At 37.2% G+C, this 15,989-nt stretch overlaps 1 protein-coding gene and 1 pseudogene across 1 annotated transcript; one reads left to right on the forward strand and one right to left on the reverse strand.

Annotated features, from left to right (window-relative positions):
• Window positions 1-493: 493 nt before the first annotated feature.
• Window positions 494-6,823, forward strand: LOC113762220 (G-type lectin S-receptor-like serine/threonine-protein kinase At1g34300). Its single transcript, XM_027305570.1, has 2 exons — window positions 494-2,784; window positions 6,208-6,823. The coding sequence occupies exons 1-2, from the start codon at window positions 598-600 to the stop codon at window positions 6,562-6,564; spliced, it is 2,544 nt and encodes an 847-aa protein (XP_027161371.1). The 5' UTR covers window positions 494-597; the 3' UTR covers window positions 6,565-6,823.
• Window positions 6,824-11,441: 4,618 nt separating this feature from the next.
• On the reverse strand, window positions 11,442-13,316 carry LOC113764084 (annotated as a pseudogene).
• Between the last annotated feature and the right edge of the window lie 2,673 nt (window positions 13,317-15,989).

Genomic DNA, 15,989 nt, shown 5'->3' on the forward strand with positions numbered 1-15,989 from the left:
CATGCATCGTGAAAGTGTATACACTATTGGTGTATAGAAGATTAATCCAAAATGTGTATATCTGGAGTTTAGGGGGGCAAAGTATTACAAGGATCCAAGTTCGCCGGGGGGAGGGGGTAAAGTGTAATTAATCCTTTTTTTTTCATCAAAAAATCTAGAGAATTCACTAATGCATTTACCTTAGGCCCAAAAAAAAAAAATCATGTTCATGTTTCCCTTTCAAATTTTCCCAACAATTCTCTTTGTTTTCCTTTCAAATTTTCCCAACAATTTATATCAGCTTTTCAAATCTCCCCGTCTCCACGTTGCGTCTCGTATCAAATTAAGACCGTGCCTTCAGAGACCTCGTACAATTTCTCTCCTCTCTAAAACCCGGTCCATATTCCAGTCTAACCCACGATCTCCTTGGCATTCAAAGTCCATTTCCCGCTGCCTCTATCCACTGACCAGTCACCACGATCATCACACATTTAAATCTAAGCCACCAGCTTTGATTCAGCCATTGATGAACCACCACAATTCTTCTCTTTGTCATCATCATTCTTCTTACTTTGCCACGAGAAACTAGACCAATATAAGAGGAGGAGAAGGTAAAAAATGCTGAACCCTTTGCCTTTCTTCTTACTATTCATCACAGCCAAGAGTTTTTCTACTTTAGCTGCAGCTGATGTTCAACTTGGGTCAACCCTCTCAGCTTCCGATCCCAACTCCAAATGGACTTCTCCAAGCCAGACCTTCACTTTTACCTTCATTTCTGATCCCTCTGGTGCTAGTTCAGCTCATTTTGCAGCCATAATTTACGATAACAGCCCCAATATTCCTATCTGGATTGCTGGTGGTTCTGACCTCGGCGCTGCTGATTCCACCGCCACCCTCCGCATCCTGTCGAACGGCAATCTGGAGCTTCGCAACGGTTCATACAACTCCCTTGTCTGGCAGTCGTCCACCTCTAGGCGTGGGGCTGCATCCGCTGCTCTTGACGATTCAGGTAATTTTGCTCTTAGAAACGCCACCAGGTCGGATATTTGGTCAACTTTTGATAATCCGACCGATACTATTGTTCCGTCTCAGAATTTTACCAGAAATCATGTTTTGCGAAATGGGATTTATTCGTTTCGCTTGAGCAATAGTACTGGCAACTTAACTCTTATGTGGAATGAGTCCATTTTCTATTACAGTTCTGGGTTGAATTCATCTGCTACGGTCAACTGGACTTCACCAAGTTTAACCATTTCACCAATTGGGATAATAACCCTTTCTGATCTGCACCTTTCCGGCCCTTTATCCTCGGCTTATAGTAGTGATTATGCCGACGCAACAATTGTATTAAGGTTTGTGAAGTTGGATAATGATGGTAATTTGAGAATTTATAGCGTTGGGAAGGGTAGTGGGAGTAGAACTGTTACATGGTCTGCTGTAAGTGATCAATGTCGAGTGTTTGGATATTGTGGGAATTTTGGGATATGTGGTTATAATGAGACGGGACCGGTTTGCAGTTGTCCGTCACAGAATTTTGAACCAGTTGATCAGAGGGATGGTAGGAAAGGGTGTAAGATTAAGGTGAACCTTCAGAATTGTGAGGGATATAGGACGATGATGCAGTTGGACCATACTGTGTTATTGACCTATCCCCCTGAATCAGATACAGATAATACTCAGGTTTTCTCTGCCTGTAAATCAAATTGTCTTCAGTCATATCCTTGTCTTGGATCAACTTCATTGGCTGATGGGACAGGGTTTTGTTATCAGAAAACTTCAAATTTCATCAGCGGCTACCAGTCGCCTGCACTTCCTAGCACTTCCTTTTTCAAGATATGCGGCCAACCTGAGCCTAGTCCTCCTGTTTTATCAGCTGACAGTGTTAAAAGGGATGGCTGGAGATTGAAAGCGTGGATAGTTGTGGTTGTGGTCTTGGTTACCATTTTGGGTTTGATCTTAGTTGAAGGTAGTACGTGGTGGTGGTGCTTTAGGGATAGCCCGAAATTTGGGGGAATGTCAGCTCAGTATGCACTTCTTGAGTATGCCTCTGGTGCACCTGTCCAGTTCTCATATAAGGAGCTCCAACGGGCAACAAAAGGGTTTAAAGAAAAGCTTGGTGCAGGAGGATTTGGGGCTGTCTATAAAGGGGTTCTTGCTAATAGAACTGTTGCTGCAGTGAAACAGCTGGAGGGAATTGAGCAGGGTGAAAAACAGTTCAGAATGGAGGTTGCCACAATAAGCAGCACCCACCATTTGAATTTGGTTAGATTGATAGGATTTTGTTCTGAAGGGCGTCACCGACTACTGGTGTATGAGTTCATGAAAAATGGTTCGCTGGATAACTTTCTCTTCACCACTGAAGAGCATTCAGGAAAGATATTGAGTTGGGAATCTCGTTATAACATTGCACTAGGGACTGCAAGGGGGATTACATATCTTCATGAAGAGTGTCGAGATTGTATTGTGCACTGTGATATAAAGCCTGAAAACATTCTCTTGGATGAAAATTACAATGCCAAAGTATCAGATTTTGGCCTTGCGAAACTTATTAATCTCAAGGACCACAGGTATCGAACCTTGACAAGTGTAACGGAAACAAGAGGATATTTGGCTCCTGAGTGGCTTGCTAATCTTCCAATAACTTCAAAATCTGATGTATATAGCTTTGGAATGGTATTATTGGAGATAGTAAGTGGAAAAAGGAACTTTGAAGTCTCAGCTGAGACAAACAATAAAAAGTTTTCTTTGTGGGCTTATGAGGAATTTGATAAGGGCAATACTGAAGCAATTTTTGATAAACATGATGTGAGACGGATCTAGACGAACACCAAGTTGGGATGTTTTGCGGAACTTTGACCCTTCTAGAATCACGAGCCACGAACTAAGGAGATTCCTTAACCCACGACTAGCAAATTTAGTGAACCAAAAGTATGGATAGACGAACGCCACAATCAAGGAGACTACTTGATTGATAAGTTCAATGAACAGCTTGAGATTAATTCTCAAGTATTCAAAGGAAATTCTCTTGAGGCAAGAGAGAGTGAAATAACTCACATATATTTTATAAAATCTGAACTCCCTTTATTGAATGAAAACCTAGGCTATATATAGCCTTACAACTTGAAAACCTAAAGTGACTTGAAAACCCTAACTCGGCTAGGCTAGGCCTTTGGCCCGATTCCACTACTCAAATCCACTATCTAATGGTCAGCTTATAATCGATCCAATGAAGGCTTTAAGCTGGCCCAACATAACCCAATAAAAGCTAATTAACCAACTTAAGTTATAGTGAGCCTAGACTCTATAAATCGGATCCAACTCAACATGAGGTCTTGGACCGAATTTATTCCTAGCAAATAAAATAGAAATCTAGAAAATAAACTACTAACTATTACTAAAAGATTCAATCTCTTGCAGCCCAAAACATGGCCCATAAGCGGCCCATATTTCGTATCATTCCCCCCCTCTTAAAAAAAAGATTTGTCCTCAAATCGTGTTTGGAAATGAATGGTACTACAAGAGTTGGCTGTATCAAACTTCAAATCTCCACATATTGGCTCTCTTAGAATGGATGATACTTGCATACGTCATGATTATTGTAATTCGGTGCACATGTCTCTTGGTTAGCTTGAAAATGCTCACAATCTGCCATGGAAAACTCAAGGCTTGACTCCAACCACTCCAAAGCTCTCTAATCAGTCCTGTGTCATGAATGGTCGAATTTGGACCTACACAATAAATCACACGATTAGCATTTGTAGGTATAAAATCACTTGATAGCTTACCATTCACATTCACAAGATAAGGATCTTCATAGTGATGCTCAATCAGGTTAGAAAAGTCCCGGACATGATTTTGCAAAGTTACAAAATTCATTGCAAGTTGTTGTTGGTATGGCCTATCTTGCACAAATGGAGTAAGATCGAGATAGGCAGCTTCTGAACCTTCAAATTGAAGAATAAAATTAGGTTGTAAGGAATCAGAATTTGGACCAATGAGGAAAGGATTGTCACCAACAAAATAAGAAGGAAATTTATAACAAGTTTCAAGTGTAGAAACTCCCTTTGAAACTTCATTATTCCTCCCAACAAGCAAATCAGGCTCATGGTTGACGTTGAACATCAGTGGATGACAAAGAGAGACAACACTTAAGGTGCAAACTCCATGAAAAGTTTGATATTCACCAATGGATTTAGGCATAGAACATGCCAAGATCAACTCAATTTTTCCTTGCTTAACCTGCATAAAAGTAGAAACACTAAACAAAGTAGAGTCAAGATCGTTAGAAAAAACATATGGTCTCACATCCTTTCTCACAATCAGCTTACTCTTAGAATTTTTAATCTCTTGTTCATGCTCAGTAGCTGACTTTTTCCCCTCATTATTCTCAACCTCTTTCTCCTTTTCAACTCCCTCGAATTTTACCTCTTCAGTCACAATTCTCTCCTCCAGCTCTTTCTTCATACTATAACGCTCATGCTCACTCTTCATGTATGCTAGATCAATACAAAGTTGCTTAGAGTTAAGCGACACAAGCCTGGTACGACGGCCATTAAATGTGAAGGAATACTTATTAGTATATCCATCATATTTGACTTCTCGATTAAACATCCACCATTGTCCCAACAGCACATGCGTCACTTGAATGGGAACCACATCACACAACACCTCATCCACGTATTGACCAATACGAAAAGGAACAAGTGTGTGCTTAGTAATCCAAATATCACCACTATCACTTTGCAACTTGTAAGGTCGAAGATGATCAATGGTTGGAAGATTCAATTTCTCAACCAAGACAGTACTTGCGAGATTAACTTCACAACCCTTATCAATGGCTAAGCTGCAAACTTTATCCTTGATATGGCAACGTGTATAAAACCAATCATTTTTTTGAGCTTTGATGATTTCCAATTGCTCAGTTATCTCACGCAATGCCACAGTATTTACTCCTTTAGGCACAAGATGGTGGAGCTCCAGTTGAGCATTCGTTTGTCTCATACTTTTATTACCTGCAAAACTCAACAAAAATTAGTAGAACAGTCCTCACTCGCTCCCTTACGTGTTTCGCTCACTCTCGTGTTTTGCTCAAGTGTTTAAAACACTCTAATGATCTCACCTATTCACTTCTCAGACCACTTGTTTGTTTCCTTTGAAGAAATCAGAAATTTTCTCAAGGAAGTTCAATCAAACTTTAATCAATATAGCTCCCAATTGTATCAAAGGAACAAGGAAACAAAAAGTAGAAATGGAAAGCTCAAGTAATGAATAAGGAATGGAAGAGGAAAAAATTGATGTACAAAGAAAAAGAAAGTCCAAGTACGATGATGGAGTTCCCAAGTGCTTTACTTAATTGCCCAATTGATTTTTGGAAACAAGTTAGGTGTTGGACTTATTTGGAAATTTCCTTAAAGTCGGCTAACCAAACAGAATTATTACCAAAATTTTTCAGATTCCCTCTCCAAAAACCTTCCTAAAGTCGGCTATAACAAATCAGAATTTGGTAGCTAAAAAAATTTCCAGATTTCTGCTCCTTTTAAACCTTCCAAAGTCGGCTGCAAAACAGAATTTGGTAGCTTCCTAACCGCTGAAAATTTCCAGATTTGTTACCTTATCAAATCAGAATAGCTTCCACGAAAAAAATTCCAGATTTTTTGTCTTTTGAGTAAAAATTCCAGAATCTAATGTCAAACCAATGCTCTCCTTCAATCCTCCAATAATGATCAAGACATGTATCAAAGTTTCGAGACTTCAAGATTAGTTTCAAGAAACTCAAGAAACCCTAGATTATGGTAGTCCCTCTTCAAGATTCCAACCCCAAACAAGTTCAACCACAAAATCAGTTTAGGAAATTAATTAAAACAACTTGGTGGAATAAACTAAAGTTTGGACAGATTTGGCAAGAAACTTGCGCCCAAGGAAACCCTAGCGGCTGGATTTTTTTTTTTTACTCTAAACCAACACAAAACTTCAAGAACAATATAACAAGACACCAAAATAAGAAAGAAACACAAGTTATGAACAAAAGTTTTTTTTTTCGGGATGAACAGTGTCGCTACAGTAGCGATGAACAGTATCGCTACAGTGCGGCGCGGTGAACAGTATCACTACAGTAGCGATGAACAGTACGATGCTACAGTACTTTTTTTTTTTTTTTTTTGTAATAACAATCGGACTTGACACAAAGAGAGACACGACCAGATTTGCAAAATAAAATTGACTAGGAAGCTTTCTAAGAATGAGATAGATATAGAGCAAGTGATGAGGGCAATTCAAGTTAGCTTTTGGTGCATCCAAGAGCAACCATCTCAGAGGCCTGTAATGGGTAAGGTTGTTCAGATGCTAGAAGGCATTACTGATATTGGTAAACCACCCATTCCTAAGGGTGTCACAGAGGGATCTGTCAGTGGGACTAGCATAAACGCTAGTAGTATCAGTGCCTTTTCCACAATTGCAGCTTCAGCTCCAGCTCCCTCGTCATCTTCGTCAGTTCAAACTCGTGGAATTTTGTCTTCTGTTTCAGCAAGGAATACAGAGAGAGCATCTTCATCACTTCTTCAGTCCGAAGCTAAGTCTGCATTATGATATGATTCACAGTTTGCCAGCAGGGAGTATTTTTCGGATTCACAAAAGTCAGTCTACCAGCAGAAGATTTGGTAATTTTTAATTTGCTATAGTAAATTATTTGGTAATTGTATCTTGCAATACTTATAGCTAGTGCAACATTGATCACATGTGTATGGCTTCGTAATAGAGTTTAGCTGCTTGTGAAAGTGTATAATTGTAGTACAGAACATGTGTGAATGATAGTATCTAAAGTTTTAAATGTCAGAATTTACTGCAAGTTTAAGTGTGAAAATTAGACAGCGCTAGCAAGTTCAAACAAAAATATTAAAACAAGGTTGAGGGTCTTGACATCACTTGGCTATAAATTTGCATTGACCTTCATTTTCAACACACTCTCAAAGCACTTGAAGTAGACCCAGCACAGAAGATTAGATGAAACCTCTGCAGCCCTTCATTATAATTGTGAGAAAAGAAGAGGGACCTGTAGTCAAATTGCATGAAGCACTCGTAAGATTGATCATTTAATATTGTGATCCACTTGTTTATGGTTTTTTTTTTCAGGTCACTCGTAAATATTTGCTTCTGTCTCATAGTAACTGTTTGATCTTTTCAACCGGTGGATGCCCTGCCTAAAATAATATTGGTTTTGATATATGGTCTGCTTAAGTTTTTTCTTTTAGTTAGTTTGAGCTAAGAGCGTTTTTGACGACTCCTTTTCCTCCTTGAGATTAAGATTTAGGGGTTTCTGACATTTTGCTGTTTCTTTTTTCTCAAACCAAAGAACGATAATTTTTGAAATGAACTGTCTACCAGCGTGTAGCTTTTGGAGACTTAAACTATTGTAACTTATTCTTGCTGCATGGATGTTATTGTTTCCAAAAGTTCTAGAGGACCTTACCAAGTAGCAGCATATTGCAGACACCTGACATAATATTTGATTTGCTATATGGTCTGATTGAATTTTTTCTTTTAGCTAATTCAGGCAACAGTGTTTTTGACGACTCTTTTTCCTCAAGATTCAGATTTAAGGGTATCTGACATTTGCTCTTTCTTTTTTCTCGAATCAAAGAATGATACTCATTCAAATGAACCGTCTACCAGCATGTAGCTTTTGGAGATTTAAAACCATTATATCTTAGGGGCCGCTTGGTTAAAAGGTTTGGGAATCACAGAATAGAATAAACCCCTTATTTATTGCTTGGATTAAACCTATCGGAATGCAATTTTTGGAATCATTTCTAAAAAAACCGGACTTCTCCCATTCCTGACCAAGTTGGGAGGTTTTGTGAAATCCCACGTTTGATTCCAAAGCTAATAAATAGTAATAATTTTTTTCATTTCATCTCACTTATTGCTTCACCATCTCTCTTCAATTTCCATCATATTCTCCTATTTGCTTCCTTCCCCATATCAGACCGGCCTTTCCCTTTCCTCTATCCCACTTATTCCAATCTTCTAATTTCTCTCTTACCGGTGTAGCAGGTCTCTTTTTTTCCAATCTTCCGATGGCTCTTGAAATGAGAGAGTAATTTTTGTTGGCCAAAGAATCTCATCTTGATTGGTTTTTCAAATTAAGACAAAATTGTTCTCTTTTCTAGTTATAATCTCCATATAACAGTTGTTCTTTTTTTTTTTTTTGGGAGTTGTATGGCTGCAATGGAGGAGGAGTTAAAGTGGTGGAGTGAGCGGCTGCAAAAACCCCACTCTCTCTTTCTTTCTTTCTTTCTTTTTTTAAGTTGTTTAGAAACTAGATCTAATGATCTTCAAGTTGCAAGTGGGGTTTCCGAAAACAGATTTTGTGATCTTGAAGTCCAAGAAAAATACCAGTTGATCCATTAATGGTCACTATGAAGTTCTGCAATTCGGTTAAGAAGGATGTTCTGCAATTGGATTAAGAACAAAAAGGAGAGAAGAAAAAGAAATTTAAAAATGATAAAATATTCAAATTTTAATGTAATATCCATTCCTGACAAATATCTACCAAGCGCTTGTTACTGTATTGATACCTTGACTACAACCCAATCAAAACCCATACTAATTTTTTGTATATGATTCCAATTACAATTTCGATTCGTCAACATGAACCAAGCGGCACCTTATTCTTGCTGCATGGAAGGTGTTACTTCCTAAAGTTTCGAAAGACCTTGTCATGTAGCAGCATATTGCAGACAGCATAGTTGTTTCCAAGGATATCAAAGGTGTGAAAGAAAAACTGACATAATTTTTGTGAATTGTACAAGGAGATGTCGGATTTAATTGGTTTTTTGGGTGACATAGATGTTGCATTTAGTCTATTGGTTTTGCTTTTGTTCTTTCTTGTATAAATTTTCTGTGGTTTTTCTGTTTAGGAGATAGCCTTGGTTAGTTGATGGGTTTAGTTTTTCTCTCCTTGACTGTAAAGTTAGGAATTGAGTGTATCATAAGAATGTATTGATGTAGTTCAAGGTAAAATTCCATCAGACAACTTCTCGTATTTCCTTCTCCTCCTCCTCCTCCTCCTCCTCTCTCTCTCTCAGCAGAATAAATTTTAGGTGTTTTCTCAAGCTATGTGGAGGGAAATATACATTTCATGATTGCTGTCTTTAGATATCGTCTTAGGAGTGGACTTTATTTGTTGATTGAAAGGATGCTCTTATATGAGAAAAGGTGGTCATAATTTAGAAGTGACTCGAGACATTTGCTATAAGAATTCTGATCCACTTTTTAAAGCTATTACAAGTGCTAGCAGATAAATGGTATGTCTAAGCATTTATCCAACAATATACATTCGACTTTTGTTGAGAAGGTTTTGATCTAGTAGTTAAGATTGAAATTCTTGGGATTAGAGGACCTAGCTCAAATCCTCCTTCCCCTTCTCTGCTTCTAATATCCCATTCCTCCCCTTGTTAGGAAAGAGTATATTGGATTTATTTTCTGTGTAGTCATTTTCTGAATTTTGACCACATAATAAATTGTTAGATTTCGTGGGGTTTTATCATATACATGGCATGCATTTTAACCCTATTCTCAGAAAAAAATGTGCAAGTGACAAAATCTACTGTAAAACTGATCTACGTATGTTGATTAAGCTATTTGAATATTTCTGTCAGCTTTTCTTTTAAGTAGCATCTGCAAGGTAAAAGTATATGAGAGATTACAGATTGTAGCTTTCGATATAGGCATGTCAATGAGTAAGGTTTGAATTGGATTCTTTTGATCTAAATTTAAATCCATTAAATTTAATTAGGCCCACATCTAGATAGAGATCCTTTAAAAAAGTTAATCCAAACCCAAACTCTCATGGATTTGGATATTTGATGGATTTCCTTAGGTATTTTTTTTGAACATACAGTGAAGAACTAAAGTAAAAATGTCTTAAAAATATATAGTGTTCAAAAATAACATAAAAATCAGCCAATTTTTGTTTTTAAATTAATAAAATAAACAGTCATGAAGTGTTATTGTATTAAATCCAATGGCCATATAATATAGGTTATCATATGTGTATGCAAGCGCGCCCGCGCACACACATACATACATGAGTTTTGGCAGGATCTGATTTGAATTTGCGTATGGATAATAGAAAATCAAATCCTATCGAGACCTATAAATCTCTTATGGAGTTTAGGTTTGAATTTGAGAAATTAAATCTCAAGCCTTAAGTATATTGGGTTTAAATTGAATCTAAATAAGATCGGACCCATTGACTTACTTATTTCGATATATGCTACTATTCTAAGTTTGTGGAGAGTAGTATCTTTGTGAAGCTCTTCCTAGGATAATCTTCAAAAACTGCCCCTAAATGATAATCCGTTCCTTCGCTATTTCTTCTTTGCTTTTACGGTTTTGAATGCTAAGAGTTAGTTAGGAGCGTATTAGTTCATTCTGCAGAGGATGATTCTGTGTGTACTCTAATTATTTATAGGATGTGTTGAAGATCTTTTGAGGTTTGAGCAGCAACACTTCAATAAGATATTTTGACCGCTCGAAGTCAAAGAACAATGGAAGATGCTTTTGATTGGTTGAGACTTGAGAGTGAGGTCTATGTCAGAATTCTCGCGATCGGTTTTGATCATCAGTCTGGCGTTTGTGGTTCCGAAAGGAGGAAACGAAACGAAGTGATTGAAAAAGATAGTTTGTGGTCATTTGGACTTAAGTATTTCAAATTTTCATTAGTTACAGATAGTTACAGTTAATTGAAAAAGAAACAATTTCCACCTTTTATCATAACTACTGTTGTAACCATGCTAAACAGGTCACTAGACAACTTGGATTGGCCGTATAATCAGACTTGTAACTACTACTTTTGATCTGGTATGAGTACACACAACAGCAAAGCAGGTACAGTTTAAGCAAGTTCTGAGACTGATGATATTGAAATAAAAAAAAAAAAACTGATGCTATTGAAATGGAATATGTATATATCAGAGAATAATATGTGAGAGTTCTGCACAATTCGATAGTACAAACTCATTTTTGGATATGGAAATGCCCAATTTGTGGCGGACACAGAAAGTAGGCCATTTGATAGTCTCTAACTGAAGTTTATTATGAGCATTTGGTGCTGTTGGATGAGCCAAAGCAAATTCAGAGTTGCAACGCAACAGTCTTAAACGTACTAAATGCAATTAGACAACAGCGTTCTTGCCCCCTCACAAAATCCCTTTTACTAACTTTCAAGTAGCTAAATGGACTAGGATGCTAATCTATCGGAATGAATACCTCTACAATGACACCAATTAAAGGCATAAAGAACCTGGCACAGCCTGAAGGATTGTTGGAACAGCATTGGTCGCTAGACAACTTGGAATGGCCAAATCAAATCCTACAAAATATGTATGTTTTGCCATCATTTTCTTATCTCCACAAAGAAGAAGAAGAAGAAGCAGAAGTGTAATAATAAAGACTATTTGATATAAAAAATAATTAACCAAGCAGTTAGCTTAATTCAGGATGTTACAACAAATATGGAAATTAACAGTTTTCCATTTGCTGTACTTTAGAAAACAAACCAATTTAGCGAGGTGCCTTCTTCTTTCCAGCAACAGTAACCTTCTTGCCCTTCAGGGTCCGGCAGTTGTTCTTTGTACGTTGCCCTCTACAGGGCAATCCCTGAATATGCCGCCTCACACCTCGGTAACATTGGATCTCCTTTAGCCTCCTAATTGCAAGTGCAGTAGACCTCCTCCACAAATTTTACCCAGATAATCAGGCAGCATTGGCACAGAAAAATGTAAAAAGCTCTAGTCATGTTATGCACATAGTCGAAACAAATTGTACTTGCATTCAAATTCAGCTCTTATTGGTCCTATTTAATAACATGAATAATGCTATAGCCATACTAACGAAAAAAAAACAAGGAACATAAACGAGGATGAGACATGTTATGCAGATAAACTATTTTACATTTTTCGCTTGTCCACTATTTTACATTTGGCTTGTAAACCAGTGAGTCTCCTTGTATTAATGTTGACCACTCAAGATGGGAGTGTTTTATTTCCTTTTCCCTTGTCCTGTATTCCCTTAAATACAGAACAGAGAGATTGCCTGACAACCCTGAAATTTCATTTTTAACATGTATATCACAACCTATTAGCACCAGGAAAAATAGCTTTCTTCGCTTCATTTTGCCAATTCAACCTTTCCAAGTACATTACCTAGTGCTTGCAATAGCATTGACATACTATGCATACCCTGCATCTGATTTGGGGTACATTAATTTGACATTGAAATTAATTCTCAAGATCCAGCTTTATACATCAAACTGAACATGTCAATAATAACTACAACATAAGCCCATTTAAAAACCTAATGAATTGATAAGATGTGTCATTTGGGAAAGGGATGGGGCTGAGTGGTACGATGGCATAAGTGAGAGATTCCGGATTCGAGATCTCCCACTTACACTAAAAAAATTTCAAAAAAGATGTGCCATCCCATAAAAATAAACAAGCAAACGAGCCCATCATGCAACAAGTTGCATTCTAGATAACCATAGCAAGAATAAATAAATCACGCCTTTACTTCATAAAACAAATTTAAAGCTCCAGTGTAAAAATTTCCAAATCCATTTACTAAGGAATTGCATTCTATGGAATTTCTTTAAAGGTTTAATGCAATACAGTTCCAATTCAAACAACAGCTTATGAAGCCACAATTAAGCCAGCAAACTAGCTAGAACCCTTTTAACTGGACCCCTAAAACCCCTCCAAAAATAAAAGAAAACAGAAAAGAGAAAAATACTACCCTCAACAGATAACAAGAAAAAAAAAATGTTCCTTCAGGCATTAATTGAAAAGGAAAAGAAAAACATACAAGATCTCCTTCAATCATGTACTGGGTGACTTCTTCACGGAGAGAGGTGAGTTCTTCTTCAGACAAGTCCTTTGTGAATTTGTTGTCCATTCCAAGGTCAACCAGTATCTGCTTAGCCGTTGTACGCCCAATTCCATGAATATACTGCAAAGAAAACTCCACCTTTTGCTGTTTGGTATCTCCACTCCTCCCACACGAGCACAACTTATACTCAACCCACCAATCTAGCACCCGTCAACTAAAATATGACAAAAGAGGAAAAAAAAAACGATAATCGAAGAAATCTACCTTTGGGGGAACTGATGAGGCGGGCAAAGAGAAGGAACTGGAGGTGCGTTTTGAAGAGGTAGTGTTGCAGATGAGGAAAATGAAGGTAGTACAGGTACGGCTAGTGATTGTGCCATGATTTTTTGTTTTGTATTTCAATTTGCTATTGATTTGTGGCTTCAAGAGGCTGGGTGGAAAAAAGAGAGGAAGTTTCACGTTTATGAAACTTTCTTATCCTCTCCCCGTCTCCCGGCAGGAAGGGGACTAAGAGATAGGGACCAATTTGGCTCCCAAATTATCTTACTTGTGTCAATTTAGTCTCTATATTTTAGTGTTGACCGATTAGATACCTAAACTTAAGATGCAGGTCCCAATTGAGGCGCTCCACCGCAAGGCCACAAGCAAAATCAAGCGGTTGTCAAATTGACCAAATTTATAGAGGTATTTTTGAGACATCACTTATGCGGGTGTAATAAAGCCAAGTAAATTGTGCGTTAAAACAACAAATTCAAATTGAGGAGCTTAATTTGCAGATTTTCTCAATTGGAGAGCTAGGGTTCATTGGAAAAAAGGAATGTCTCCTCAAATTCTCAAAATTGTGTATAGAATCATTGCAAATGCATCTAAGGAGAAATTGGGCCAAAGCAACATCAAGCTCAGCTAGTGTTTCAAGTAATCTAGGTTCAAATCAACCTTCATCTCTCCTTTCCACTAAGCTCATCAGTTTCTGTCTCGAGTAGAACTTGGATTTGATCGCAGGAGTTCCTCACAATAGTCCTATATTTTTTGTACTATTTCTTCTAGTTTACTTGGATCAATACCTTAGCCTTTGCAAATGTTTTGTGAACATGATCTTTTGTAATATGCACATTCAATTCTTAATGCGCTTTTCCTTAAACTCTCTAACTGAAATCTTCTCATTCAATTGCAAGAACTTCTTGTAATGTACATTTAGGAATCCTAAGTTTGCTAGCTTATGGTAGAATGCCCTTCCACATTGATGTTCTAGCCTTATGATTCATATGACAAAGGCATCACTATTTGGTTCATTAGTAGCATAAGCAAACCATTTGCACTTGACATTCTTGCATTTTGCACTTATTTTTTTGCCATCATTTTTTTTCTGACCATGGTCCTTGCCCCACATCACCTCATAGAAGTCAGCTGCTTGCTTGAATAATGTCTTTGTGTCAAACAGCAGCCCAATAAAAAATTTTGGGTCCTTCATGCCAATTTCTAGTCTAAACAGAACATATTTTGGCTCCTTTGGTGCACTAACTTCATTCAAGGACCCATAGTGGCTGTTTAACTCCTCTGTGCTCATTGAGTCTAGTTCTTCTTAGAGAAAAATCTGCTTTCCATCATAAATGTTGAAATCAATAACAAAAGTGTCTTTTACTTATGCATTTTCTTACTTAGATGTGTGTGCTTTTTTCCTCTTCTATTTAGCAATTGTTCTTGAAACTTTTCCCTAAATACCAGCCTCTACATTGCCAATCTGATCTTCAAGTGACATATCAACATTTGATGTATAGTTCTTGTATATCATGTCATCATCATCTTTGCTGAAGTTATAATCACTGTCATGAAATCTTTCGCAACCATCATCACTATCACAGCCTCATCATCATCTTCTACTGAAGTTATAATCACTGTCATGAAATCTTTCGCAACCATCATCACTATCACAGCCTCATCATCATCTTCTACAGTTTGACTACCTCTCGTTTTGCCCTTTTCTTTTTACCCTCATCAACTTCTTCAACTGTTACATGAACTAGGAGTTCATCATTCCAAAAGAAGTCATCAAATGTCATGTCTATATGAAACAAGTCTTCATATGCTTTCTTAGCAGTTGAGCAGCCCTTACTAGCATCATCTTCATCTACTTTCATCAACAAGTCTTCAATTTTAGCAATTGTGTAGCCCATACTAGCATTCAAAAATCTGATATGAAACTCATGGACTACATAAAGTTCAACTTTATCACTATGTTTACCTATAGAAGCCATATCCCAAACATCCTTCCCAACATGTACTTCCCTAAGTCTGAACTTGCCATCTATTGTAGGGATTCTATACATGTATCTAGAATCTTTAGGACACTCAAAATATGCACGGTAAATCTTTATAATTTTCAAGTTTAGTCTCATGGCAATAACCCCTCAAAAAGCTCCATGCTATCCCCTACGAATTTTTGTTCTGTTTCTTCCACATAAGCCCTGCCATAGTAAATGGCCATATAAATGCATCCAAGTGTTCACCTGTCATAATTTGCAAAAAAATGACAAAAGAAAAACATATGTTAAACCTTTAGCAACACATGCTCATATTTGCCTTTTCATGAACATGAAAGCAACCTTTCAAATTAACTCAAATTAATTTAAGCCTTAGGGACCACATGAACTATCTGCTTTCAAGGAAAAACATAAAAAAATCAATTGATCCCATATGAGTAATGCAGTATAATAAACACAATTGCAAGCTAGACAATCCAACCCCACATATCATTAAATAGTTTAGCAGATCCTTAGTGATCACATGAACCCTCTTTTTCCTAAAAAAATCAAATAAAACAAAACCTTTTCTAGTTTCTCATCAGATCCGAGTAATGTAGTTTATTTAACACAATTGTAAGCAAATAAACCAACTCCACGTATCATTTAAAAATTTAACATATCAAGAAAAAATGATTTCTAAATATTTGAACTTACTAGTTTTGTTCAATTGCCTTTCATCAAAATTACCTTTGATGCTCGATTCACACCCCATTTTGTCTGTCGTTGCAGTCCCATTGCCCTCCTCTTTCTTATCCGTCATCAATTGCCTAAATTTTGCCCAAATATCTCTCAGATTAAAACCCTAGCTTTGTTCTACATAAG

Source organism: Coffea eugenioides, chromosome 2, assembly GCF_003713205.1.
Source record: "Coffea eugenioides isolate CCC68of chromosome 2, Ceug_1.0, whole genome shotgun sequence".
NCBI lineage: Eukaryota > Viridiplantae > Streptophyta > Magnoliopsida > Gentianales > Rubiaceae > Coffea > Coffea eugenioides.